General features: G+C 41.3%; 1 protein-coding gene across 3 annotated transcripts in view; it reads left to right on the forward strand.

Annotated features, from left to right (window-relative positions):
- Positions 1–26,244, forward strand: part of gpp (DOT1 like histone lysine methyltransferase grappa) — a 135,023-nt gene that overhangs the window by 45,470 nt on the left and 63,309 nt on the right. For all 3 annotated transcript variants that reach the window (XM_019056541.2, XM_019056540.2, XM_019056542.2), the window contains exon 4: positions 7,700–7,763. In XM_019056541.2, coding sequence (XP_018912086.2) covers positions 7,700–7,763 — 64 coding nt within the window. The remainder of the gene's footprint in view (positions 1–7,699; positions 7,764–26,244) is intronic.

Consider the following 26,244-nt stretch of genomic DNA (forward strand, 5'->3'; position numbering starts at 1 on the left):
CTTCCAAACAGCAGTATGATGGAAACTTAGATGATTCCAGCTTCCTCACTGGCGGCGTTACTTGGTCTTGTGTGAGCCATGTCTTGATGAAACGTACTCCAATCAGTTGCCAAATTGATCAACTTAATTTATTTTACATGTAGTGTGCAATTTATTCCTGTGTCTCATTTTTGCATGAATCGGAAGAAAAATCAGTAATTTTCGTTAGAAATGCCCAATACTTTTCTGGTTAAATGCAATTTACGAAAGAATTTGCACATTGAAATGTAGTTACGTTCTTTCGTCTGACATTATTCGTCTGATAAGCATCGGGAAAAATGCATCCTTTCAGAATAGCTTTAAATTGATTTTTCTATTCAAACGTTGTTAATAGTGACGAGTTTCAACGTACCTTCGTTGAATGACATGAGTACCTTTGAGTACCTTGAGTCAGTGGGTACAAATCCTAAACTTGCAATCGCCCTCGCTGTTTCTCCATGTATGGAAACCAATTGCACATGCGTCGTTTCTGAAATGAGCCACAAATTGTGACTGCTTATCGCATAATGCACACTCTAACTGAAGAGTAAAAAATGTAACATACTGGTATTTCAAGCGCCTCTATCGGGTACTTGGAGTCAATCACCCTGCATAAAACAGTGCAAGGAGTGGCATTCCAGGGTCGAATTTCACCCAGGGCAGTGAGGCGTTTCAATGACGAAAGCAGAATTTTTCCTAGCGCAGCTCGTGAAAGTCAATAACCCCAGAACCAGGGTTGCCTCAGTCAGGGAATGCCGGGAATATCTGGATATGTCAGGGAATTTGAAAGAGTCAGGGAAAGCCTGAAAAAAATCTGGAAAAATAACGAAACTTTCAGGGAAAATTTGTCAGGTCATCTCCGTTTGCTTTTTAGAATGGGTTTGACGTTGCGAACAACAAATTTTACCCGAATCCTATTTCTAATTATGTCTTTTTAACCATCTGGCATTTATTCAATTGTCAGGGAATTTCACTAAAATGTGTCTGGGAAATCAGGGAAATGTCAGATAATTTAATTTTCTAAACCTTTTTGCAACCCTGAGAACGCAACGAAGAACGACCAAGGGCGGTTTTTTTCGCGAACTTAAACTAATGTTCGTCAGCACAGCTCGTTAGAGTCAAAAATCCCTCAACGGAACGAGAAAATACCAAGGGGGGAGTTTTTTTTTTGTGAAATCAATCTAATTTTTGTAAGCGCAGCTCGTGAAAGTCGGAAAACATTCATGGTTTTTTGTTACTGCGAGCTCGACTCAGCCCGAAATTTCGCCCACCCGCGTCCACGTTCCGCGGTCTGGTCCGTCAACCCCTCGCGGAAAAACAACCCCCGGGGGATGGGTAGGGGGAAGGGGCGGAAGGGTCAAAATTCCTCGGTCGGGGAACCCGGAAGGGCGCGCGTGCCTCGAAAATCGATGAACCGCGCCGGGGGTTGAAGGGGGGTTGCGCCGCGTCGCGAGGACGGAGCGGCTAGCCGGCTGCGCTGACTGACGGCTGCGAGGCAGGTTGCATGCTCCGAAAATACGGGGGACGTGGAAGGGGGACCGGGGGATCGTGGGGGCAAGGGGGGGTGGATTCTAGACAGACGCGCGCGTGGTGGTGGTGGTGCGCCCGCCCGCCGTCTGGTGCGCTACCCGCCGGAGCCACCGCGGCGTTGCCGGGGTTTGACCTCGTAACCTCGAGGATTTATTTTCGGATTCGGGTTTCGGAACGAAGCGAAACGAAATACGCCTCTCGGAAACCAAGAATCTTACGATTTGAGATCCCGCTGAAGCCAGAATGGAGAAAATCAGGTGCAATTCATCGGGGTGTCTGCCGGTCCCCAATGTCCCGATTATCCTCGATTTTGAAAGGGTGTCCCCGATATCTCCGCAAGTCTCTGATTTTCTTGTTCAGGTCCCTGAAAAATGACAAAAATCCTCCTAAACACCGGCATTTTCAAATTTTCCTGCCAGCCGCGGCGGCGCGGTAAAACCAAGAATAAAGAACTGAAGTGTTGCTTGGTTTTTCGTATATTTTCATGGTTTCAACATGACTCTAAAATTAGTCGTATAAAATACGCCTTTTAACGCTCTAACTAGCTTCCTTTCTCTTACTATTTCGGGGAAAAAAGTCCCCGATTTTCTTGAAGAAACTCCCCTAAAAGCCCCCGAAAGTTCGCAATTTTGGTTTTTCATAACTGGTAGACACCCTGATCATGTTTAAGAAGCAACTACTGAGTGAACTGAGCATCTCTACCGTGATAAGGAAAACACTACTCGCATGAACATTCGAGAGTTGCCAAATTTTCCACAGATAAAATTTTTATTTTGGAAAGAAGTTATGCATATTTTCCCTTGAAATTTTCAGATATTTTATGTTTGACTGCGAACAATATTGTGTGAAAAGTTGGAAGAAAATTTTCATAACTTCCCAATGAATTCGCATTTTATCAAAAGAAACTTGGCAATGCCTGAAGGCTCATACTACGTTCTTCCTTAGCATTGCAGATCTAAGCACTCCACTAAAGGCCTGATGACGCCACAAGGCGGTAGATTTCCTCACATTGAAATCTATTTTTCTACAATTGTCCATATCAGAAAAAAAATCATAGAAAAGCTCATCAAACCCTCTGTGGTGCAGCAATAAGATTTTTTCGTTCAAATTCTTCATGGTTTTGGTAAACACTAAGGCTATTAGAGCTAATATCCCTGACCCGATCAGCGAATTCAGGGTGATAACTTTGCCCATCGATGATTGATAAACAGTGTCGGGCAATCTGACTGTGAAGTGTGATAAAATTGCTTCGCAAACGACTCGACCGACATTTATCTGCCATCACGGGGCAAATAAAATGCTCAACAAGTTGTTCCTCAATCGACGCCAGGCGAGAAATAAACATTAATCTACAAACTTAAATTTTGCCTTAATCGCTTGAACTGACTGAAGAGGATCTGTAAAATAAACTATTTCAACTCAAAATTTCGGCACAGAATCTGAAATATTGGAAAACTAAATTGATTATCAGAAATATTGTCAATTTACTTCACAAGTCATTTTTCCTAAAACTTTGTTTCCACCGCAAGTTTTCATAATACTTTTTTCCTTCTGGTTTTTTGTCGCATCACAGTTAGTCCTGCAAGTGAGATGTCCTACTGGCGTTTTCTTAGGGGCATTTGTCCTAAATTCAATTTTAAAAAAATAACATAGGTACCTCACACAAGTAAAAGTTGTGGCTGCATGCCCGCAACTCGCAAGTTGTGGAGCTTCATCCTCTTCCTTGTATTAAGGGCATAGAAGGCTCAGATTGTGCTGTCTATCTCCTGTTCACGCGTTTCTGTTCGGCTCTCTGAGGAAATCTTACACTTTCTGAAACATTTCCCTCTGCTCTACTCATGTTTACGTTTCAATTATTATTGGATTATTGGCACAAACACCCTTAGGAAAGAAGTCAGTTAGACATCTCACGCGTAGGACTTACTGTAATGGGACAAAAAACGAGTAGGACAAAAGTATTAGGAAAACTTTATGTAGGAAAAAAAAATTAGGAAAAATGACTTAGCACCCTGAATGGAGGCGAGAACTTCGTGTCATCGCAATTTTTGAGTTTTATTCTCAGTCATTGATGATACGACCTCCAAACACGATTTATTCAGACAGAAAATGAATGAAATGAGGTGATATTTTTGAGCTAGACGATCTGAAACAATATCGTAGTCAACGCTTGCGTGGTCATGTGGTGAATCAGCTTGCGTGCCTCCATTAACTCGAAATAGCTTTGATACTATTTATAATGTGTGGATAATGTACGGTTTATTAGGTAATGTGTCTCAGCACGTCTAGTTTAACGTTCATTCATCCAATTATCCCTTAATTAACCGGTAACTAGTAAGTTTTTGCCTTGAGCTGAACAAACCGGGGCCTCTCCACTTCTGACTCGCCCCAAGTGAAATTACAGAAGGTAATTATACAATTATTTTTCCTTGTCATCCGGCTGTTAGTGCTTGCTCTTTGCTCCTATTTCGGAAGCTTTTTTTGTTTAATTTCTTCACAAGATTTCTCTATTCGATGATTGGCACTACAAAAATGGTAAACCAAGAAAAAGTACCAAAAATTTGAGAAAGTTGTTATAATACACGGTTGCACAGTCAGGGGAAACCGGGAAATGTCAGGGAATTTTAAAAAGTTAGAGAAAACCGGAAAATGTCAGGGAAAATGACGAAAATGGCGAAAATGTCAGGGAAAATTTGTTAATCCAGCTTCATTTGCTTTTTAGAATGGGTTTGAGGTTTCAAACAACAAATTTTGCCTGAAAACTATTTTCAATTATGCCTTCTCAACCATCCGTCACATCTTCAATTGTCAGGGAATTTCACCAAAATGTGTCAAGGAAATCAGGGAAATGTCAGGGAATTTCACTTTCTAAATTCTGTGGCAACCCTGTTAATAGGAGTTCGATCTTAGCAGTCTCATGGATGCATTATGGCGAATTTTTCACCCTGAAGAATGAAGTCAGGAATGGATGAGATCAAATTCCATAGGGAAAGGCCGAAATAATTTCACGCCCTCCTTGGAACTTCCGCAATTTAAAAAAAAAATTGAAAGTACCTATGTCTAGAGGTTTCAAAGTGTAAAATTTCTACCCCAGATCCTGCGAATTGCATCAGGGGTGCAAGAAGGGCCACTCGGTGTACGAATTTTTCACAAGATCCAGGATGTTTCCTGGCTCTCTCAAATTGTTCAAAGTGATTACTTTCTTCTCTTTTCGCTCTTCAACTTTGAATATTTTGCGAGGAATGTTCGAAACGTCTTTCAAAAAGTCGGAAAGATCTATATTTCGTCGACATTTTCTCCGAAGAGCTTTGTTTGAACGGACCCTGCTCGGAGCGGAAAACCCATTTTAACAGGCATGTTTCGGGTCCCTTGACACATGTAAATAAACCTGCTCATAGCGGAAACCTGATGTTAATCCATGTTGGATCAGTATTATAGACCCGGAAAGATACTGGCAATGACAGGGTTGCCACAGTCAGGGAAATCAGGGAAATGTCAGGGAATTTCATTTTCTCATCAGACCTAAATTCTGGGGCAACTCTGCACGGAGAAAAAAACCTCGTGCGTGGGACCCGAAGTTTAGGTCATATGGATCTCTGAAGTTTTCAGATTGAGCATCTGAACACTTTAGGTCTAGCTGTCGAGGTTCGGATCACACATCTGAAACTTCAGTTCTTACATTTGAAGTACTTCAGATGTGAGAACCGAAGTTTTTCGGATGTGAAAACCGAAGTACTTCGGATGTAAGAACTAAAGTTTTAGATGTGCGATCCGAACCTCGATAGCTAGACCTAAAGTGTTCAGATGCTTAATCTGAAAACTTCAGAGATCCATATGACCTAAACTTCGGGTCGGAGTTTTTTTTCTCCGTGTGAATTCGACCCGGAGAGATACTGGCAATGACCAAATCCTGGTGCATTTCGTAAGGCCTTGTCTCCACGAGCCGTTTCACGAGATTTGTCGCAGGGAAAAATCCCACTTACGAAGTTGGGAAAAATATTGAGTTAATCAATATTTTTCCCAGTACCAAGTATGCCACTTGTACCCCTAGGATCCACTGAGAGAGAAAAGAAGTGAAAACGAATTGTGCTATATTTTATTCATTACTACATTGTTAATGTTTGTTTAGTTAAAAAATGTGTCTAATTGTCAATTGAGTGCAATTATTATTTTAATCCCGGTTGAATACTCGACTTTAACTAATTTATCTTCCCGCGCAGACTAGTCGCAGGACTGTATGAGCCCCGTCCCGTGGAGACGGTAACTGGGAAAAATCCCAGAAGTTTCATTCCTGCGATTCGAACTTGGAACAAATCCCATGAAAACGTCCCGTGGAGACAAGGCCTAAGGAAGAACCCTGGACCTTCAACGAGCGAAAAATCGTGAAGTTGGGGAAACTCAGGGTGAGCCCAGGAACGACCCTTATCGATACCCCTCCTTTCAGGGGATTTCGCCCCCGACGGAGGAAACGCAGGGACCTCGGCGGCAACGCAGCGTCTCGTCCCGGCGCACCAGTTCCAACTGCACCCCGGCGAGGAGCGAAAATCAATGGTGCGCCCCCTCCCCCCTTCAACCCCCCGCGGCCGCCACCCCCGCGAGTCTGATCGATGCTCCGGCGGCGAGGGGACGACGGCGCGGTGGCGGGCCGGACCCTTGAAACTGCGCCGCTACCAAACCCACCCCCGCGCACCCTCCGCCGCGGGTCGATGTCTGGAGGACCCGCGGTGGAGGGGGAGGGGGGGAGTTTTTAAGTTTCCGTGTCATTGCCACCGTTATGTCGCGCTGATCGGCGGCGCCCGCTGGCTGGCCTGCGCGGACCCAATGACCGGAAAGAATCCGTCCTCGCGGGGAGGCCGAGTGCCGTGTCGTCATTTGCGATTAATCTCTCGCTCTGCCGTTTAAACCAATGGAAAGGATCGATTAAGAGGGTGTACCTCAATAAGTCGACTTTTAATCATGGATTGCACAGAGAAAAGAAAGGAGGTGTTTGCATCTTGAGGTTTGTTTACATCGTGACGTAGGTCGGTACAACCTAGCCAGCGACATCCGGAATTTCAAGTGTGAAAAACGGACCATTATGTCCCATTTTTTTGCTTAAATCAACTCATGATATAATTTCAAGCACTTTTTTAGAATGACTTTTTTCCATGAATTACACCATTTCCAAGGAAATCGATGATAAAAGTCGCTGTGCCGACCTACGTCACACTGGAAAAAAAACACCTCGGATCTAGAGTCCAGACTCTTAAAACATCGACAAGAAAAAATACTCATGACTCAATCGGACTTTTGCTTAAATCAAGAACCAAGCCTCTTAATTTGAGCGGATTTCCTTTCGATGTAAGCGAAAATCAGATTGAATCAAGAGTATTTTTTCTTGTCAATGTTTTCAAGAGTCTGGACTAGATCCAATGTGCTTTTTTTTCCAGTGCATCAAAACAATTCGAAGATGCCCGAAATGCGAACACCTCCTTTTTTATCTCTATGCATGGATTGAAATGGGGAAATATCGTGATAGTCGATTACTCACGCTTCGCCCCTACTGGTATCCCCCCTCCCCCTAGAGGTTTTGTTTGGAGTTATGCTGTTACGACCAACTGTAGGAGGGGTTTTGGGTTTTCTTTGCTCTTTCGGGCGAAAACAACGGATTTGTGTAGGGTTCTCGTTAGGGATGAGCGATTTCCGTGGCGTATGGTACTTTGCGATCGATGGATCGATCCGTCGTTGAAACCTTTAGGAATTGATCGATTATTATTTTATATTATCATAAACACACATGTCTCGGAATGTTATTTGAAGTCAATGTAGATTAGCGATTTGGTCAAGGTCTTGATCTGTGCAAACTTTGCGTGATATTTCATCACTGAAAAAAAACACATTGTACCTAGAGTTAAACGTTAAAATCATCGACAAGAAAAAATACTCTTGATTCCATTGGATTTTTGCTTAAATCAAGAGCCAAGCCTCTTAATTTGAGCGGATTTCCTTTTGATTTCAGCTTAAATCTGATTGAATCGAGAGTCCTTTTCTTGTCAATGTTTTCAAGAGTCTGGACTCTAGATCCAATGTGTTTTTTTCCAGTGAAAATTATTCATATAATTTTCTATACTTTCATTTCACGTTACTATTCATCCAATTTTTGTTTTTGTTTCAGTTATGAATCCATGAAATCACTGTGTGATCGTTTCAATAGAGCCATAGACAGTATGGTACAATTGGTGAGTGCTGCTCTTTTTATTATATTTCCGAATTGCAAGGTCAGATGATAAAAGGAAGCTCTTCGAGTGAATCAAACCATCCAGGATTTACATGGATCGCATCCATGAGATAATCAATTTTTTATTCATTTTTTGTCATCTCGGGTCTGCTTCTAAGAATAGTTAATTTTCCAGACTCCAATTCGTAAAAAACACGCTAACACATGAGAAATTTTCTTCTGTGAACTTCGGGGTATCAAAAAAGCATCGCCTTCCTAAAACCCTGGACATCTTTCACCGAATGCAAGCATTGAGTGAATCCTCGGTAAGAAGGAAATGATTCAGCTGACTGTCTGTCTGCTGAATTCATCTGAATCGTCAATTAATTTTCCTCAGAAATACCCAAGGGGAAATGGAATTCGGTCGAGCCGAGAATAGCTATTGCAAATGTAGCGCGTTTAATTTTGCCCGGAAAATTGCTTACCTACAATTTTCCAAGAAATCTAAGGAGGATTGATTTTGACGTCAGGTCAAGATTGGGTTGCCAGTAGTTGCCAAGTTGGGTTGGTAGTAAAAAACCGCCAAAAGACCGATTTTTTTTTATCCCTCCCGATCAATGTGCTGTCTGTTACGCTGACTTTTCACCGCGTAACCAGGGTGTCTGCAGGTCTGGAAAACCGGGAAAAGTCAGGGAATTCGATCGAAAACCGGTGAAAGTCAGGGAATTTTCGCAATTCGAACATTTCGCGGCTATTTTTGCTCGTCACTGCCGAATTGGCCGAGTAGCGCGCTCGCGTGGCTGATAAGGTAAACTGCTCTGTTCAACCAGTTTGCAACACGGCCGCTAGGTTCACTAATGTGTGTTCGCTAACTTTAAAGATCGAATCGATCTGCCCTATTTAATTTATCTACTTAATTCATGCCAAATGGCAAGATAGACTAAATAGATTTGAATGAAGTTAACTTGCTAACAGCAGAAAATTACAGTAAATAATGATAGGAAACTAAGTTTTGAGCAGATGGTTAATCAATTTTTTCAATAAGTTAGGAAATTTAATGAAAGTGCTAGAATTTTAGTTTTTCTTTAACTGAGTAAAGAAATATTTAATGTCAACTGCATTTTGCGTGAAATTTTTCTGGTTCTTAAATCATCATGTTCACAACTGGTGCATCCACCTTGTAGAAATATTATTGGTGGATTATATTCTAACGAGCCAACGCTTGTTGAGTATAAGACAAATTCAATACCAACAATAGGTTCTGGAATCCACTGAATTAATTGACCTTAAAAAAAAAAAAAAAAAAAAAAAAAACCCGAATCAAGGAAATTTATCTAAAATCGAGAAGAGACTCATATTTCCTCTTGATTATAGCAAAATCTACCTGAGTTAGGCACATTTACAACTCTTGTTTTATATTTTAAGAAAAAGAGACTTGTTTTTTCAGGACACTAAGTAATATGCCAATATATGAAACCACCAGGGTGAACTATAGTTTGAATTTTCAAAAGTATACGAGGCAATATGTCACAAAGAGAGCGTAATAGAGCTTAAAAATTAAATTTTGAAGGTGAATTTTAGTCTGAGTATACCATTTTGGAATTAGCTTTATTTTGAGTATTTAGGATCTCGTTCCTTTCAAAAGTATTACTCAACTCCTTCCAACGCCATGGTAATTCAGAATATGACTTTACGGGGTCATTCCTAAGGATAGTTTTTTTTTTATATTTTCTAACTAGTTCATCGTATGGCTAAACCCAAAAAGTCAGGGAATTTTGTCATTTTTTGTCATGGAAAACCTGGAATTGTCAGGGAATTTCATTTTGAAAATCTTGTAGACACCCTGGTAACAGACAGCACATTTTCGGTCAATTATCTATTAAAATTGAACAGTAGAGCGATAAATCTTTGAACAGCGTCATAACACTACACTTAACCCTGTGTAGATTAATGCAAACATTTGAGTAATTATCCATTACTACTAAAAATATGACCGAAAAATGTGTTGTCTGTTACGGCGACAAAACTATTTCAGTTATCGTGAAACCACCCTTTTGCAGATCCGAGGTTCCCATCTGCTTGGACTATCGCTGTTTATCTTATGTTTCTCTCCAGTTAATAATGATTTACGTAAAAAATAATCAGTTCAACGGAATGCAGCCGTTGCTTTTAAATTGGACGTATTTCTATCAAACGGAACTATGTGCATTAAGACATGAGCCCTGACACCCATAAGAATACATGCATAACGGGGCTCACGTCATAATGCACATAGTTCTGTTTGATAGAAATACGTCCAATTATGTCACAACCGCGTCCTTTCATTCATCTGACCTTCCAATTTTTTGTGTCTCCGTTTCTCAACCTGTTCCAATCGAGCACCAGTGAGAGAGGTGACCGAGAGGAGTCAAGAATACCGCCGTCCTAAGGAAGAACGCCGTATGAGCCTTCAGACGTTGCCAAGTTTCCTGCGAAAAAAACTGAATTTACTGGGAAAATTTTTCATATTTTTTCCCATCATTTTCAGGCAATTTTGCACGCAATTTAATCTCAAATCTCTGAAAATTTCAAGGGAAATTTTGCATGAATGTCGTCAAATACACATGTTTTATCAAGGGAAATTTGGCAACTCTCGAATGTTCATACGGCGTTCTTCCTTAGCGCGGCAGAACACACATTTCTCGCCGCATGATCTCATCGAGTCGTAGATAAAAACTTGAATGAAGTCGCGGCTCAACGTGGCAATGTTGTCAGATAGTGTTGTAAAACCAGAACTTATCCCGCATCGAAACGCTCGTAAAATATCTACATGTAATTGCACAATCTGGCAACTTTGCAACGTGGGCCCGCGCGTACTCGCTACGATTCGCGCGGCGGCGCAATGTGGATCGAGTCAATAGTAAAGCTTGGACAAAATTTGGAAACTTTAAACGCTTATAACTCCGTTTATACACAATTTTGAGGTCCTAAAAGTGGTTCCATTGGTTTCCTCGTGAAGCTTTCTTCTCATAGCACCCCTTGCAGTTTGAAAATTGACGAAATAAACATCAAAATTTCCAGTTTTAGTCAAAAATTTGTTGTCCAACCTCCCTAATTGACTCGATCCACTGTGCGGCGCTCAAATTCGCTCGCGAAAGTTGAATGGCCCTCCGCGAGGGATGTCAAGAGCACGGCGTAACCGCGTGAGTGCGCGTATAATCTTATCTATAATTTTTGCCCGGGCGATGAACAAAGTTGCCAGATTATGCGATAAAATGTGGCTATTTTATGCGGACTCGAATGGGGAAAGTGCTCGTTTTTCAGCACTATTCGGCAACGATGGCGACGAAGAGAGCTTTCGGCGGAGGATTCTTCGCCGAAATCGCCGCAAATTCTTTTTTTTTTTTTTTTTTTTAAGTTGAAACTGAACTTGAATGGGAGTTCCGGACTCGAGAGAAGAAACGTATGTAGATAAGATAAAATTGATGATGCTGTTGGGATGAAGGATGGCGTCATCGGCTTGTTTTTCCCTCGTGGAAGTGGTGTTTAAAAACTACTTGTTGAGCAATCGATCTTGAAAGTGCTTCAAGTATGGCCGAATTTGAACCATTAACTCTCAATTCGCAGGGTGTCTAGCATCAGGATTTTCCACACTGGAAAGAAAAACACATTGGATCTAGAGTCCAGACTCTTAAAACATGGACAATAAAAAATACTCTTGATTCAATCATATATAAGCTTAAATCAAGAACCCAACCTCTTAATTTGAGCGGATTTCCTTTTGATTTAAGCTTAAATCTAATTGAATCAAGAGTCCTTTTTATTGTCAATGTTTTCAAGAGTCTGGACTCTAGATCCAATGCGTTTTTTTTCCTTTGTTAACTCTCAATTTGCAGGGTGTCTAGCATCAGGATTTTCCTGATTGTCAGGATTTGAGGTCAATCAAGATTTCATCCCGATGTCATCAGGATTCGAGGAAAAATCGCGGTCGTAAAATCAGGATTTGAGGAAAGTCGGCCGTCCGAAATTCCTGCCTTCGCACACGCTTATGCAGAAATTTTAATTTTTCTCCGCAAAAAATCAGGATTCGGAAAAATAATGAAATCAGGAAAAATCAGGATTTCCCAATGTGAAAAAAACTTGACACCGTGGTTCGTCACCTTCCCGCCAAAGTATCACAAGCGCCATGCGACGTTTAAAAATTTCCGCCGCCATTCAATTTTTTTTACAGAGCAATTGTTGGTTGAATCTGTTCGAAAATTTCACTGAATTTTATCGGCAGCACGCAGAAAATTCGGTGAAATTTTCAGACAGCTTCGTTGAACAAATTCTATGTAATATAAAATGGCCGCGGAAATTTTTTTAAACGTCGCATGCGCTTGTGATACTCTGGCCGGAATGTAACGGATTGGACTATAACTGCGATTAGAAATTAATATTTCTGACTAATTTTAGAAAAGCCACCAGGCGTTGCCATATTTCCTTTGATAAAGACGAATTTCCTGGTAAACTTATGAATATTTTTCTTCCAATTTTGTTCGCAATTTCACCTGAAGTCCCTGAAAATTTCAGAGAAAAACATTCATATCTTTCCCAAAAATAAACATTTTACTGAAGGAATTGTGGCAACTCCCGAATGTTCATACGGCGTTCTCCCTTAGCACGGCAGAACTGCAAGCTTAAAATGGAAAATGCAACTTCCAACCGAACCGAGCGCTTTTCAGATACTCGCTGAAAGGCCTCTTTACCTCATTAACGGAGTGAATCACTCCGGCGAAATTGCAATCGTAATGCATCCAGCAGATGTCGCTCCGCAGAATGCAACGCTTTCGGTAAACGAGCGTCGGCATCGTTGCCAGTTTTAGCACCGACTCGGATTTTCTCCCCGATTTCGAAACTTGAGGTCGCTTTTTTTGAGCACGACATTGGCGTCCAGCTCACTCGAATCAAGCGGTGAGGTTCGTCGTGCGAATGACGCTCTCAGCTTTCCGCGGAATCGCAGTGTGTTATCGGCGGTTTTTGCCCTCTCAACATTGCACCGAGTGCATTCGCTAATGCAAGGATGACGCGCACTTGGCGGCACTCGAGGATGCAATGGCGGTAGACCTGAGCTTTGATTGGAGCAGTGTTGCCGCAGTAGAAAATAAATCGGACCCTGCACTGGAAAAAAATACATTGGATCTAGAGTCCGGACTCTTGAAAACATTGACAAGAAAAAATACTCTTCATTCAATCGGATTTTAGCTTAAATCAAGAAGCAAGCCTCTTAATTTGAGCAGATTTCCTTTTGATTTAAGCAAAAATCTGATTGAATCAAGAATAAGTATTTTTTCTTATCAATGTTTTCAAGAGTTTGGACTCCAGATCCAATGTATTTTTTTTTCCAGTGTGCTTCGACCTAATATTAGGGTTGCCACAGTCAGGGAAAACCGGGAAATGTCAGGGAATTTTCAAAAGGCAGAGAAAACCGGGAAATATCAGGAAAAATGACGAAAATATCAGGGAAAATTTGTTAAATCACCTTCATTTGCTTTTCAGAATGGGTTTGAGATTTCGAACAAGAAATTTGCTCGAAACTTTTTCAATTTAGTGCTATTTATGTCACTATGTCACTAAGTATGTCTTCTTAACCATCCGTCACATTTTCAATTGTCAGGGAATTTCACCGAAACGTGTCAGGGAAATGTCAGGGAACTTCATTTTCGAAATTCTGTGGCAACCCTGAATTGAGTATTTCTCCTCGCAGCTTACGTTGAACACACTACGTTGTCTATTCAAAGTTCCTAGAATCAACTCAGAGATGAAAGATGAGCTCAATCTTTTTAATTTAAAGGTTCGGTTTGGTCACGCAACTAAACTAACTCTGTAAGGGTTCGGTTGGTCACGGAACTAAACTAACTCTGCGGCAAAGCGTGCAGTATCAGGATGGACTGAATGCGTTAGTCCAAATCGCGCGGAGCATCTTACCCACTTTTCTGATTAAGCTATTCCTTTGTAAGTTAGGTTCGGTCGCTCATCAACCATCGTTGTGCGAAAAATGGCGTTGACCTTCAAATTAAACGTTTGCGTCACTCGATCACATCGCTTGTACGACTAGTGTCAGGTCTCTAAAATTGTTGTCTGTGTCGTCTGTAAATTCTCTTCTTGTCCACCGGATATTCTGGCTTTACCCTCCTGCGCTCCAAATCGTGACATTGTGTTCCCGAGCAATCGCGGATGGCACGGATCCAAACAGACAGCGGAAATAGAAACGTAAACGTCTGTTTAAACGTTCTCTCAGTGTTTCCAAGTCCCATTTTCGAGGCAATTCGACGCGTTTTCGCATTTCTTTTATGAACGCACGTGGCTGATGCGACGTGGAGGATTCGTTAAAAAAGAAAAAAAATTGACGAAGGAAGAAGACAGAAAAAACGATGGATGAGCAGGAAAAAACTCGTGATTTTTCGGCATGAAAGTTCGATTGCCTTATCATAGAGAAATTCCATAGCCTTCTCCTCGGTTGCGTGCAAGCTTAAGTTGGCGTGGCTGTTACGTGGGGAAATTTTACTTACAGTGGCGAGGTGTGCTCTGCGATAAATCGATCGATCTGCCATTTAAACCGATAGAAAGGATCGATAATGAAGGCGTTTGTAACGTACACCTTAATTATCGATTCTTCGCCGAAATGTTCCTCTAGACGTGATGGATAAGTTATCTGCCAAAAATTCAAACCAAAATGAGTGTAACCCTTGTGCACTTGCGAGAATTTTCATGCGAGCTGTGAGGAAAAAAAGTGTATTGCCTAAACTGATGTTCTAGGATGGCTTAGTCGAAGGGATCAATTCGCATTGGATCGAATCCTAACGTTTTCGGAATAATTTTTTTTGAATTGACGGCTGAAATTTCAGAGGTAATGGATCGGTGCCGGCCAACTTTCCTTCCCTGATTTTTTGAGAATTAAAAGCTCGGGCCGAATTTACCGTCCGGACCAGAGGTAATGGATTTGGTTTTGTTGAAGTGGAACATCTGTAAAGAGGTAGTTTTTTAACGAAATGTGTTTCATTTCATCGCCAGAATCCAGGGTATACAGAAAATAAAAACACCTCACGTTGAAGTACCATCATGTTCCCGTGCGAATATATAACTGCAATTCTCGCATCGTCTGATGTTAATTTCCTTTTATTATAGCGTACGTCTTGCATCAGAAACAGTTCGCGCTGAAAATAAACTCCTCAGCTCTTATAAATTTCTCAGCGTGTCTCGTTAAATTTCACTGCGCGGAAATGCGGTTCATTTATGCACATCAGAGGAGTAGTGTCATGTTTGAACCAGAGAGCGTAGGTTTGAAAGGAAGGGAGCGATCGCCCCTTCTCAACTCGTAAACAGACCTTTTTTTATTTTTAGAGGAATGAGAAAAATGCAAAATGGAAAGCTTGCGTATGTTGATTTTCTCGCACAAATGCGACCAGTCATTTGTTCAATTATCTGCGTTTTTGTGAAGATCACTGGAAAAAAAAAAAAAAAAAACACATTGGATCTAGAGTCCAGACTCTTAAAAAAATCGACAAGAAAAAGTACTCTTGATTCAATCAGAATCTAGCTTATATCAAGAACCGAGCCTCTTAATTTAAGCGGATTTCGTTTTGATTCAAGCAAAAATCCGATTGAATCAAGAGTATTTTTTCTTGTCAATGTTTTCAAGAGTCTGGACTCCAGATCCAATGTGTTTTTTTCCAGTGATTCTGAAGTCCCTGTCCCCCTCTCTGCTTGAACAGGGTGACCGCACTGACCGCAATGAAGAAAAATGTTCGGAATCTGTACAAGCCAGGGAAGTATATCCTCGAGTTTTTCATGAATTGAGAAGGAACAACCGCCTTCTTCTCTGAAGGTTTTGACTCGGTCATTACACCACTTTTTTGGTATGCATGAACGAACCACATTCTGGCAAGATGAAATTTAACGAGAGAAAATTGAAAACTCGCAAGATCCGTGAGTTTATTTTGAGCGCGAAATGTTTTTGAAGCAAGATGTAAGTCCGTCGTATGGGGATATTAACATACGATGTTACGAGGGATTCAGCTTTACGCTCGCACGAGAACATGGGTCTCTACGCGAGGATTTTCTCTCTGAATGACTTGGCACCCTGAGCTGGGAGACGAAGCTCGGAACTTACGCCCTTTCTCCATTAAAGCAGATCTTTAATGGAGATACTGCATGTGTGAGGAATTTGCGATTCGACTCCTAATTTCTGTGTAAAAGTTGGCGAGAAACACGATGGTGCCACTGGTTTTCTCTGAAATCAACTCCCAAGCTCTAAAAAAGCTCTCAAGTTGAGGCCAAAATGGAGGGAATATCCCACCCTACCATGAGAGTCCACCTCTACATCAAAACAAACTCTCCATGCAAAGATAGGGAGCAAACACATTAGCAGGGTTGCCGTGTTTTCAGTTTTGGAGTCCTCAACTAAAGTGGCAGCCCTGTCAATGTATTTGCTCCCTATCTTTGCATGGAGAGTTTGTCTTGATGGAGAGGTGGACTCTCAGGATAGCGTGGGAGATCCCTTCCATTTTGGCCTCAACATGAGAGCTCTTTTTGAGCTTAGAGTTGATTTCAGAGAAAACCAGTGGCACCGTCGTGTTTCTTCCGAACTTTTACATGAGAATCAACGGTCAAATCGAAAATTCCTCACACATGCAACATCTCCATTCTCGGACGAATCGACAACGGTGGCGATTACACGTTTACGACGGGACCCGGAACGAGGTTATGATCGATGAGTGGAAAACGCACTCGTAATAATCGAGAGCGACGCCGCGCCGCGCGGTGCAGCAGGCGGAAGAACAGGGTGCAACCGTGGGGGGGGGGGGGGGGGGTGGTTCCGGCGAGCCGCCTCTCTTGACACACTTTTCACGAGCCGAGCCTCGCATCTGGCTCGTCGTCGTCGGGCGGGGAATCGCGGATGCGAGCGGTGGAACCTCCCGCGAACACGCACCCGCTGCGCAGCTTCCGCGCGCGGGGCCAGGGTTTTCCGCCCGGGATAGGGACCTGCGGGCCGATTATTGAAATTGATAGACAAAGCTATAGGCAAAGGAGAAAAAAGAGATATGGAGAGATGTTATTGGCGGAAGCGGGTGGTTGCAATGGACAAAGGAGGTAGGTAATAGACTAACTAACGGCAACCCACGAAAGACCCGACAGTCAGTCTATCATTTTCTCCCTTTGTCTATAGGAAACACCCATTTCAACCAATAGGATCGCTCCATACTCCCTATGTCTTCTTTGTCTATAGCTTTGTCCATCAATTTCAATAATCAGTCCGCAGAATGGGAAGTTTCCCAGGGATGCTAGACTGAAATCTAATTTGCCGGGAACTTGGATTGAGAAGCCATGGTGTCCATGCAGGGTCGAGAAAAACCGGGAATAGCCGGTATTCATCAGGAATTGAAACATTTTAGGCAGGGTGCCTACCGGTCACACCCGATTTTGGAAGGGTGTCCCCGATGTCCCCGAAAGTCCCCAATTTTCTTGTTCAGGTCCCCAAAAAATGACAAAATTCGTCCTTAATACCGGTATTTTCAAATTTTCCCGGCGCGGTATAAACAGGAATAGAAATACTGAATCTCAGTAACGCTGTCAAGGTGTCAAACATCATCAGGATTTTCCCGAATCTATCAGGATTTGAGGAAAAATCAGTCGTAAAATCAGGATTTGAGAAAAGTCCTTAGAACTTAAGTCTAAGTTCTGCGTAGTTCTGCTTTTGCATACGATTATGCAGAAATTTTAATTTTTCGCCGCAAAAATCAGGATTTGATCAGGATTTGGAAAAATTATGAAATCATGATTTAGCAGTCAAAAATCAGGAAAAATCAGGATTTCCCAAAATGACAAAAAACTAGACACCCTGGCTGTTCAGTTTGACGGCGTCATAAAATTTCTGCTGAAAGTTGTGTCTCATCCTGTCGTGCGAGATACAATAAATCATATGGACGCATTTCTGCCAAATGCAACTATGTGCATTAAGACGCGAGCCCTGTTATGCACGTATTCTTATGGGTCTCAGGGCTCATGTCCAATGCACATAGTTCCGTTTGATAGAAATACGTCCATATTTGCCGCCAGTACTTCCTATCCAATGGTGGAGGAGATAACTCTTTCGTTCCTTATCAGAGCATCCTGTCTCACGTGAATTTGCCCCTCCCCCTTCCTCCTCCTAGACCCCCAAATGAGGCCAACTGTTCTCAAAGAAGATTCTGATTTGGACTGCGTTAAGCCGAAGGGAACTAAACCACATCGGCTATTGCCAACTTTTATTGGACGATTTAATTTTTCACACGAAAGCAGTTGTACGTATGTTTATGCAAATTTCAGTGAATTTGCAAAGCAACGCCTAGATGCAACTATTCGTACTCGATGGATGTCCGTGTTGCATAGCGAAATAATTGAAGGCGCGTTGGCGTTCCTTTTTCGGAGAGTGGGAACGAAAGCGCAGTACAAAGGCAGGGTGGCAAGCGTCAGGGAAACCGGGAAAACCGGGAATTGTCAGGGAATTTTGAGTGACCGGGAAAAGTCAGGGAAATGTCAGGGAATTATTGCCGCGGTCAGGGAATTTTCGTAGCGCATCAGCGCATCTTATGAACTAACGTGTACATTACGTAGCAAACAGAGTTCCGTCCCTCCTCCACATGGCAACAGTGTTCCACGATCGGTCATTTCCGTCCGACTCCGTTGGGTGTCGTTCCTTTTCGTCGGTCCCCCACTCCTCCGTCATCGTTGTGACTTACCAACCTATGCACACTAAAAGAATGATCCTGTCGGTTATTTCGTTGCGCCCGGCGGCTTTCGGTAGGGGGAACTAACAGAAACACGCGCGGATCGGGAATCGTTGACAACCGTGTACCAATAAAAACAATTTTATTAATAACCTCGAGTCAGGTCCGCGCAGATCGTGGTGTATACTATGCATAGTTCGAATCTGCCGTGTTTTGGTAGAAAACATGTAAGGTTGGTGCAACTGCATGGCTGGGCGGTGAAATCCTCCTAACCTAACATCGTAAATGAAGTGGTGCTGGTGCTGAACTGAACTGTCCGAATTTCGGATTGTTGGAGACAAAGCTCTAGGATGTGCTCAGGTAAGTTTCGAATACTTCAGTTCTTTTCTTTTTCTCATCTCCGGGAATGAAAAAGATGCTCAGTTGATATCACCGGCGGACCTATTGGATGTGTCAAGTCATTCCTGTCTCTGCATTGTTGTAAATTCAGTTCCAGACGTCTGCATATTCACACTTGAAATGTAACCATTTTTCCCAATATTTTGTAGTGAAAATACAAATATTTCTTCAATTATTTTTCTCATGAGGGCAAAGTATTTAATTCGTACGAGCATTATTGTTTGCCTGTATCAAAAATAGCAATACTTTTTTGATCTTCAGGATCTCTGACCACTTTTTTATGCTCAGTATACTAAATGTATCAGTTTCGCTATGTTTTGTTTAATTAATTCAATTAGGTATTCTTGTTCACTCATACTCAGATCATTACTACTTTTATGATTTCATTGATCTGTTGTTCTAAATGTGTCTCTTCTAAATGCATTAAGTGCATTAATTTGTTTCAATATAAGTGCTAGTTTCTTGATCTCCCAGACCTATAAGTTTATTTGTTCCTTTTAATTTAATAAATTTATGAACTTTTTTCTGTGTTCAAAATCTTGTTTTCTTGCTTTCTGTTTTTGCTCCCTCATACCATGTTCAGCATCTTTCTACAAAGTACTCCCTGAATGGCTAGTGTTATTATCTTAGGACGAAATTTTGTAGCTATTACGGCACAATCTCATAGCTTTTGCAGCTGACCGATTTCAGTGATTTTAATACAGAGACTGATTCATCGTACGCCACTCCTTCCCTTTCATACATTATTAAGAAGTTAAATGAAAATTTAAAATTTTAATTAATGTGTGTAATTTTTTTTTCTGAATTTTCTTTGATTGTGAAATGGTTATCTCTTTTTATCAAAATAAGTTAAAGATGTGCATTCCAGGCTATAATTCATTCAATTATTCAGCACCGAATTTACCCACAACATTCTGAGTGCAACTGCGCGTCGATGACTTTAAAAAGTCAGGAAATTTAATCGTATTCAGAAAAAGTCGCGGTCTCTTGCCTACAAAAAGTCAGGGAATTTTATTGTAAAGTCAGGGAAAAGTCAGGGAAAAGTCAGGGAATTTTGAAATTGAACTTGAAGGGCAAAGCAAAGCTTAAATACAACTATTCGTACTCGATGGATGCCCGTGTTGCATAGCGAAATATAATGGAAGGCGCTTTTTTCTTCCTTTTGCGAGCAGTGGGAACGAATGCACACTGCATAGCGCTTTCTTCCAAAATTTCGTGTGCGTTGTCGTCACTTTATCACTTTTGCACATACAGGGTGTCTACAAACCCGGAAAGTCTGGAAATAGTACTGAATCTAAGGGCAGCCCAGAAGTACTGAGAAAGTGCGGTAATTCCGCAAGAAGATCCGGAATTTTTGTTATTTTTGTCGCAATTTGAGTTAGAAATTCAAATTTTTGAAATTTTTCGAATTTCGTCGAATGAAGGTACTGAAAAAGTATTGATTTTTGACCAGCCTGTTCTAGAAGACACGCTGACCTAAGTCTTTTTTAAAACTTGAACTGTCGGTTTTACCGAAATCACTCAAGTGCTCAACGCTATCCGAATGGAAACAGCGAGTTTGAATTTTGCCGATGGAGTTGTGTGGCATGTCACAGCGCGGACCCAAGGGCAAGGCCGACGATTCTCGACTCTCATCGCAGATAATGATATGTGCTATGCATGCATCGAGGAAACGTAAAATTTGAAGGCGGACGCTCTGCGCTGTTGTCCGATCGACATTAAAGAGTATTTTCTCAATGCATTCCATGCATGAGCGCATAGATTTTCCTGGAAACTGGGAGCAGCCTCCATAGTTTTTCCATCGCTGACTTAAACAAAATTATATTATAAAAAAATCAAAATAAAAAAACACAAAGACTAACTTGATTGCATTTTGCAAAAAGGAATCAGGTGCATTGCAATGTTGCCAAGATTGTGAAACTTCTTTTGTCTTGGAAGAAAAACCTGATTTTCCATTAACAGCTTCTACTTTACTCGCTAAAAACTGTTTTAAGACAAAAATTGCCGTGTAAATATCATATTTTTTTATGATCTCAGTATTTTAATTGCAAAAGATGAAGTTGCACAATCTTAGCATCATTGCAATACTTCTGGTTCCTTTTTGCATAATTTAATCTAACTAGAGAAGAGTGAAGTTACTCATCGTGAGAGAGTCATTTCATTTGTAGTTTCTTGCCATTTTGAAGAACATACATACACTCGTTCGTTGAGACTTCGAGAGTTTAAGGAAGCGACCAATTACGATGCGCACGGTGTTGAAAACTTTGTTTTATGCCATTATTCCCGTCTTAATGAAATTTTGTGTATTCCAGTAGTTCTCTTTCGCTTTCATTTACGAATGAGTCTTTTTTTAAGGTGTGACGGAAGTTCGGGAGTCAACTGCAATTTCAAGGCCCAATTTTTCCCAACTTTTTTCCCCAATTTTTTTGGCCGAAGTCAAGTTTTTAGCATCAGTTTCAGGTCAAAATCCACCCCAACCCAACCACAGCAATCATGAAAAACTGAAACTGTGACCCACAAATTGACACAACCAAGCCAAACTGATCGGCACTCACGTCACAATTTTTTTGCGTGAGATTTTTTTCAAAAGTTGATCAAGGTATCTCGAAATCAAGCCCCTCTCATCCTCCTTTTCTGTCGTGCGGAGGAACAATGCCGTATGAACATTCGGACGTTGTCAAATTTCCTTTGATAAAACGCGACTTTCCAGAGATAACTTGCACGTATTTTACTTCCGATTTTTCAGAGACTTTCAATTGCGGTCTCATCTGATGAATCTGAAAATTTCACCGAAAAATATTTATAATTATTCTCCATCTTAGATGTCTTATCGGGTCGGGGTTTCCCTAAGCTTTGCAGTATACTGCCGTGCTAAGGAAGAACCCCGTAAGAACTTTCGAGAGTTGCCACATTTCTTTCTATAAAATGTTTATTTTTGAGGAAAGTTATGAATATTTCGGAAGTTTTCGGCTATCCAAATTATTAATGCTCTGCCCTGGAACATCAAACAACAACTCCGCGATATGAAGTAAAGAAATTCTTTAATTTACTTCGAAATCTCCTCTTAACCTAGGCATTTTATGATTTAAACGAATTTCTAACTTCAGCTGGTGAAAAAATAATTAATAAATAAATAATATTTTCCCTGGAAATTTTCAGGAATTTTAGGTGAAATTGCGCACATAATAATCTGAAAAATCAAAAGGTTAATATTCATAAATTTACCAGGAAATTCGTGCTTTATCAAAGGAAATTTGGCAACGCCTGAAGGTTCATACGGCGTTCCTCGGCACGGCAGTATATTTCCCGTACAAATCGTCGCCCTCCCGACATAATGACGTAAATGCACTCAGCGATGAGCCCTGTCGTCCACATAACTCAATGCTTCCCCGGGCTCATGTCTGAAAGCAGTTACGCTTTTTTGTCAGTCAAGGGACGAAATGATCCGGCAGCAGGGAAAATGCAAGGTCATGAGAACTGAGGAAGAGTTGCTGTCAATCCGAACTCTCGGCAGATGCGCCGCCAAAAAAATTAATGAATCTGATTGAAAGTCTGGCATTTTTCGATCTGGTAACTCACACTGCCGTGCTACGGAAAAACTCCGTATGAGCATTCAAGTGTTGCAAAATTCACTCAATAAAATACCTATTTCTGAAGATATCGGTGAATATTTTTCAACTAAATTGTCAGACCCTGTAGATCAAATTACAAGCAAAATTCCTTGAAAATTTGGATAGAAAATACTCACAAATATCCCCGAAAATTCGTGATTTGTCATAGGAAATTTGGCAACGTTGGAAGGCTCATACTGCGTTCTTCCTAAGCACGGCAGCATACCACTCTAGTTCGATCGTTGATTGATAAGTTGATTGATAACTCGTCATTGATAAGCATCGCATGTTTCTTTTCCATGCTTTTGAAGCGTGCTCAGGTAGACGTTATCTGCAGAGGTTCAAAAAGTATCGAAACTCCTCGAATGTTTTACCGCTCTGGGATTTCTCCAATCGACTGATAGCCGAATTGCCATGTATCTCCCTTGCGATGTTTCAAAATGTCAGCTTGTTTTTTATTTTTTCGAAGAGAAATATGGCAACTTAATAGCTTGAAATTTACACGAAATATTCTGCTGAAAGATTAGAAGAAAAATCGAAGAAGTCTGCAAGAATTCACGTTGACTAGTTTTTCCCGCATGAAAAATTAAGTATGACAGGAAGTCTACAATGTTGCAATCGGAGATACGTGGTTTCGTACTTGGGCCATCGCTGCATATCGAACTTTTCGCCGGAAAAAATCAGAGGAAGGATTACCTCATAACCTCAATGGAAAAAAAAAACACATTGGGTCTAGAGTCCAGACTTTTGAAAACATTGACAAGAAAAAGGACTCTTGATTCAATCAGATTTAAGCTTAAATCAAAAGGAAATCCGCTTAAATTAAGAGGCTGGGTTCTTGATTTAAGCTTAAATTTGATTGAATCAAGAGTATTTTTTCTTGTCGATGTTTTCAAGAGTCTGGATTCTAAATCCAATGTGTTTTTTTCCCCCAGTGCTGTTGGCCTATCTTACGTGGAGACCAATGAGAACGAGAAAGTAAACATATTTTTTCCTCCTCCTTAAATGAGCAGAAAGCCCTTTCCAGCAACTTGAACCATTTATGTATCACTGTATCAGGTAAAATTAACGAATCTAGCCTTATTCGGTTCATTTTGTCAACCTTGAGCCTGCTAGACCAGACGCGGCGGTGCAAGGGAGAAATAGTCCGATATTTTTAGACGGTGTATCGCGAGCCAGGTTGCCTTTTCGTTCATTATATGTTCACCATTTATTTTTAAACAGCCCGTCATCGGTGACTTTCTCCACGACGCAAGGCATCCCCGCTTTTGAGAGGGCTGGCATTCACCGCGTGATAAGATTCGGAAAAGAATACGATTATAAATAGACTCGTTTTACTTTGTTGCTCACGCTAACGGGTCACGGTGGATTGAAAGCCTATGATTCTTGATGAGGTGCAAGTGTAATGGCACTCTCGTCGCTATTCAGGGTTCTAGCGGCTTTGAAAACTCGGAAAACAGGAAATTAATTGGTTAGATTTGCCTAGATTCAGCATAACTGCATCATTAGTCATTAGTCGTGTTTTAATTCTAAGTAACCGACATTCTATTTTGAAATTTTCTGAGTGTATTCTTCACAATCCAAGGGATTTTTATGGAAACTTCAAAGGCGTTATGTTGTTGGCTATTTTAAAGAAATGATACTTTGAAGCAACACAAAATGCAGTCAGGTTAATTCTGCTTAAAAGAACTTACAATGTTTTCGAAATTTTTCAAGATTTCTGAGCACTTAACGGAAGATTCTATCTGCAAGATTACGATTGGGAAGACTTCTTTTCACTCTAAGATATTACTATTTGTGGCTCATTCTCAAAAGCCTATGTCTACAAAACAAGAAACAAAAATCTCAAATTCCAGGAATCCTTGAGATAAAATCATCATGCTTTTTAAATTAATACACTTTTGTAGTGTATCTAAAGATTTACTCCATCCCTTGCATCACAATGGGACTGCATTTTGCAATCAGGAAATGCAATGTCTGGCCCATCTGTAAAAACACTTTTGTGCTTTGGGGAATCAATGGTACCTACGTTGTTTTTAAAGTGAGCTACAATTTGTAGCTCCTAATCGCAAAAATGTAGTCCAATTGATGTTCACTTTATTTCATATTTTTCATAGACTGCTCCTGAAAGCTCTGAAAATCCTCACTTAAAATTCCAGGATTATCGACTATTAAGAGTTAATTTTGCTTCAAGGCACCTCTGTTTCTAACTCCTTTATGAAAAACCACTCATATCTATAGAGAAAGTAGCGGCGCATAGGTTTTTTTTCCGAAATTTAGTCCAATTTATGTTTATTTCAGATTTTCCACCGACCCTGTGTGAAAGCACTGAATATCCACACCTAAAATTCTACGATCAGCGTCTACTGAGAGTTCTTATTGCTTTAGGATACCTCTAGCTTCTTTGTAAAATCACTCATCTGCGCAGGGAAACTAGCGGTGCATAGGTTTTTTTTGTGCTAAAATGAGCCGTAATGCTGTCCATTTTTGCCCCACTGTGCTCGCGCGCCTTCCGCTCAGAATAATCCCACGGCGATGGCATGTCCCTCGCTGCGAGACGCTTCTTGGCACGTTTTTTGGATCTTTTTCTCGCCGTGCCATTGTGCAGTGATGCCTCGTAGAAAGCGTGAATGGACCGCGAGCTGTTCCTTTCGCTAGATTCGGATAAAAATGTCGGGTGCGTATTATTTGCACTCGGTCCGTAAAAGTTGAATGGCTTCGATCTGTTCGTACATACCTGGAGTTTGATGAAGACAGGAATGGTGGTCTTTGAGGGAGGGGGTGGATATGGGGTCTATTTCTAGACGGCCATCGCTGTTGCTCGCTCCGCGCCTAGTTCACGGTCTTTGGGTTCGTTCCGAATTCAGGACGCATCTAATATTTCGATGTAATACTGAGGTTGCCTGATAGAATATTCAAACCAGAATCCAAAATAACCTTCAGGCCAGGGCGATCGGCCCCCCTCTTCTCGGATAGAATTTTGTCTTCTCTAGTTTCGCGCTACTCTTTCTACGGCGCTCTATCTATTTTCAATCAAATCTTACAGGGAGAAAAATTGTTGAAAAAAGGCTATTAAGATCTACCAAGGCGGGCGAGAGGAGAGTAGAATTGAATTTGGATGTCTGAGGATTAAGGAAATGTCTGCCACCCAGAGCATTTTGCGTTTCAAGCGAGAAATCTTCATTCGAAGTTGACTTTTTTATCCCGTGTATTTCTTATGGACCAGTGATTCTCGACCCATTTCCCGCCCACTTGGAACCCTAAGAAGTAGTTTTGACAAGGCAGGACGTTTCGAGCTGTTACCAGCTCATTTTCAGCTGCAAAAAAACACAAAAAACAAGTAAAAAGCTGAGTGGGGAACTGACCTCAGCTGTTATCACGTAACCACTGGAATTCACTGGAATTTTCAATGTATTAGCCTTGTTTACCAATGTTTTAATTATTTCCTTTTTTATTCTTCACGCTCTAACTAGGTGCCTTTCTCTGACCATTTCGGGGAAGGAAGTCCCCGATTTTCTTGAAGAAATTCCCATAAAAGCCCCTGAGAGTCCCCAATTTTGATTTTTCATAACTGGTAGACAACCTGATGAAGGGAAAAATCTTTGTGCAAGGAGCATTCTAATCCTGGGTATACACCCGGTTTCGCGTAGCCGATCCGGCGCGACCAACCGCGAAGGCTCCTTGAGTTGGAGGCGAGACCCGGTCTCCTGTTACCAAGCAAGGGTTGAAGGGGCGCGTCGCGGCGCCCGGCGCCCTCCCCGCGGCC

Source organism: Bemisia tabaci, chromosome 10 (genome assembly GCF_918797505.1).
Source record: "Bemisia tabaci chromosome 10, PGI_BMITA_v3".
NCBI lineage: Eukaryota > Metazoa > Arthropoda > Insecta > Hemiptera > Aleyrodidae > Bemisia > Bemisia tabaci.